The 3,759-nt window shown below is 36.2% G+C and overlaps 1 protein-coding gene across 1 annotated transcript in view; it reads left to right on the forward strand.

Annotated features, from left to right (window-relative positions):
- The window catches only part of LOC109846414, a 2,976-nt gene extending 1,962 nt beyond the window's left edge, over nt 1–1,014 (forward strand). Inside the window, exon 4 of the mRNA XM_020415654.1 lies at nt 650–1,014. Within this exon, the coding sequence (XP_020271243.1) occupies nt 650–722 (73 nt within the window). The 3' untranslated portion in view covers nt 723–1,014. The remainder of the gene's footprint in view (nt 1–649) is intronic.

Here is a 3,759-nt window from a genome sequence, read left to right on the forward strand (position 1 = left end):
AGGGCCACCCTGATTGTGATCTCTTCTAGTATTACTTTTTCTCAGTATAATATGTTTTTTTATTTATTTCGGAAGAGGCATATAATGTAGGATTTATCTTTAACATCTTGAAATTTCTCCACATAGTCAGTTCTAACATTACAAATGGGTTAGTGGGTGGGGCCATTTAAAGGATTCAGTTTCTATATTAAAAAAGCCCACACTTTTGAGATCGATACCCGTTTTTTTCCTCTTCCCTTTCCACCAAGCAATGAAATGATCCAATCCTTGTAAATGTTACATTATTACATTCAAATATTGTTAATAACCGAAATCAATAATCGTCAACTTTGTTGTGCATGGCGAGTAAAATTTTACCTATTTTGTTGATGATGTAACATGGTAGTTACAAATTAGCCTACTAAAGTTGATTTGTTGAATTTGGGGGGTATGTTTTTCCAAAGTTGGGGATCTGGGGTGTTGTAGTTCGACAATTACTGAGATTCGGGGAGTGGATTTTCAAATTCAAGGATTTGAAGGGTACATACGCAGAAAAACCCTTTGTCTTCCTCTTTCAAGTTCAAACCAATTATTTTTTCCAGATTTCCTCTGACACTTTTCTTAGTTTTGGGGAATTTGATTAGAGAGTTGCTCATTAATATTCTTGCAGGGAGGAGCCAACTGAGCCTTACACCTACCTCGATCTGGACCCACCGAAGAGGGAAGAATCGAAGCTAGAGTAACAGAAAGAAAAACCCTAAATTTGTGAGGTCAACTCATCAGATGATATCCCTCACAAAATTATGATCATAAAACTAGCAAAATGTATTACCCATAATAAATTTATATCTTCTCTTGAATGATTTACTTGCACATGTATCTTTTTCTGTATCATGCAAGCATTTTTGCAAACATCATGAAGTCGACAAACATGTATCAGGTTTTTATGTGAATTGTTCGACATATCCTAATAACCATCGTGTTCAGACTGTAACCATACTCTCTTGGTGATCATTAGCTTTTACCAGTTTCTGATCTGTTGTTTTACCATCTCCGCTTTACTTACTTTATGGGTTCTTTAGCAACGGAATTGTAGCCAATGCACGTATATTTCCCAGTTGAGTTGAGAACACTTGAAAATAATGACAACTGCATGTTTGGTACTTGAAACGCACAGCTTATGCTATCTATCGGTCATCCTGTCCGAAGTTTCGTGTTGATTCAGGTATTAGAAGATTTAAATTGGTTAATTCAGTCACGGGCAGGATGTTCTGAGCCATTCATGGGGAATGAACAATTTTTATATTATAATTGTCGGTTGGTTCAGAACAATCAATCGGCTCCAACTTCTGTGTGGAGTGTTACGATGAGATCGGTATCCCCCAGCCTTATAGGATTGATTTGTATTATTTGCGGTGCTTTTATTAAAAATAAAAGGAAATTCTCATATTATAGGCTCAGCATTGGTGGGTTACTTCGTCCCTTAACCGTGAAGTTTTTGAGGTGCATGCCTAGTGTATAATTGTAGTTATAGACTTATTATCCTAAATAAAACAGCCAAGTTATAACGTTCTTATATTTTTAAATAAAACAGCCAAGTTATAACGTTCTTATATTTTAATTTTTTAATTCATTCCTCGGAGTGAAGTTGTTTTACAGAATATATGTTCAAAGAGGGACCAGTGGGAACTGGCACACCTCGGTTTTGGGCCTCCGGCCTTTTGTTAAGGGGCCCTTGAAAAGTTTTTAATTAGGCCCAACAGATGTTGGGTTCTGATTATGTGGGCTAGTATCTTTTAACAGGACTGGGTCGGGTTGGCTACTAGGACATCCGTTCTGTAAAAGAAAATTTTCAGCATGGAGCTTGAAACCTCTGATCATGCGCTAAAGCTTGAAAACATATATATTGCCATGTCATTTCTTTGGAGACTCATAATTTCTAATAGGGATTCACAATCATAAAAATGATTATAGTTTTTATGTGAAGTAGAATTATGGAACTACAGTACTTCAAGTAATAATTAATGCAATCTCTGCGTTGCTTAGCAGTAGTCTCCATTCCTTCAGACAAATACGCAGGGACAGCTTGTCATCTCTAAATTTATTTGAAGTTTTGAACTATCAAGTCTATACTCAAGATGTTTTCAGCTAGGCCTGTTAAGACAAAAAGGACTTAATTTCACATTGATACCTCATTCAAGGATTCGTTCTTATTTCACTTTGATTCTCTTGCCCATTATTCATTAAAATTATACCATGTGTATGTTCAAGGTGCAATTCTATAGGAGTTCAATTATGAACCATACTGTCATGTATTCTCCATGTAAATCAGACTCCACGTATAACAAATCACTGGAACGAATCGTAATTATCCAAGATATTATCGAAAAGCAATTATGACTCAAAAAATAATCTTTAGTGCGCCAGAACCAAGAGAATCCAAGTTGATCATCAACTGTGACCATTAGGGGTGTGCAACGGTCGGTTCGGTTTGGTTTTTACTAAAATTTGAATAACCGAACCAAACCGTCTATAATTCAAAACCGAACTGTTGCAAGTCGGTTCGGTGCGGTTCGGTTCGGTTTGTTCAGTTCTAACTTCATCAAATTTCTTATCAAACAACAAACTGTGTTAAAGAAAAAAAAGATATCAACAAAGTAGGATATTATGAAGCATTAAACACTGATATAATGATATTGTTTTCAACCTATAATGATTCAGAAAATGAGTTTAGGGTTCGAGTCTTTGACTCTTTGGGGACGGGTCGGGTAGGGTTTAAGATCGGAATGTAGTCGGTTCGGGCCGGTTTGGGTTAAAAAGTTTTCAAACCGACTCGAACCGTCCTACTCATAAAACCGATTTTTTCGGGTGGGTTCGGGTCGGTTCGGTCGGTTTTTTCGGTTTGGACCGAACCATGCTCAGCCCTAGTGACCATCATCAAATTTGCATGTATGAGCTGGAAATTTTACTCAAATAAATCAGAAAATTTATTGCATTAGCCAGTATTCACTAATTTATTTCACTGAATCAAAAACCATATCGTTTTGTTTCTCAAATTTATAATATGTTAATAATATGTTTAATACTAACGTTATAACGAGTCAAACTAGTGTTGACCAAAAATACTTAACATGGTGTTTTGAAAACGTTTTAAGGGAAAAACGCAACACCATAGTGTTTTTTTTTACAAAAACACAACAAAGAAAACACAATGATATCCAAACGAAGCCTAAATTGTGACAAGACCTGAGTTCACGAGGGTTTCAATTTGCAAAAAAGTACAACAACTGTGCAGAGCAATAGTACGGCGGGCTTGCTTTGCGGGTCTGTGAACCGGGCTAGTAACTCCATTCCTCTGCATTTATTTCTACAGCTGGTTCCTTTCTTTTAACAATGTAGTATTATTACAATTTAAAAGTTGTCATGTTTTTTTCTTCGCTAATTTTCTTCTGCTAGGAGATAAATTAAAACGGTTTTTCTATAGAGTGCCCATTGTCACTTTATAAGAGAGGAGTGAGATAGAGAGAAGAATGAGTACCCTCCAATCACCAATACCGATATCCTGTACTATGCAACAATAAATACAATAAGCTACATTAATAAGTAGATATCTTTTTCTGTTTAATCTTCTCCGATGAGAACTGATCAGTTAGTACCAAGTTTATGTGCACTTAAAAGAAGCATTCACTCCACCCACCCACCCTTCGTTCTTTATATACATGCAAGCAGTCACAACGCCCTCAGTACTCTATAATATTCCTACGCTATGTTAACTATGGA

Source organism: Asparagus officinalis, chromosome 6, assembly GCF_001876935.1.
Source record: "Asparagus officinalis chromosome 6, Aspof.V1, whole genome shotgun sequence".
In the NCBI taxonomy this organism is placed as follows: Eukaryota; Viridiplantae; Streptophyta; class Magnoliopsida; order Asparagales; family Asparagaceae; genus Asparagus; species Asparagus officinalis.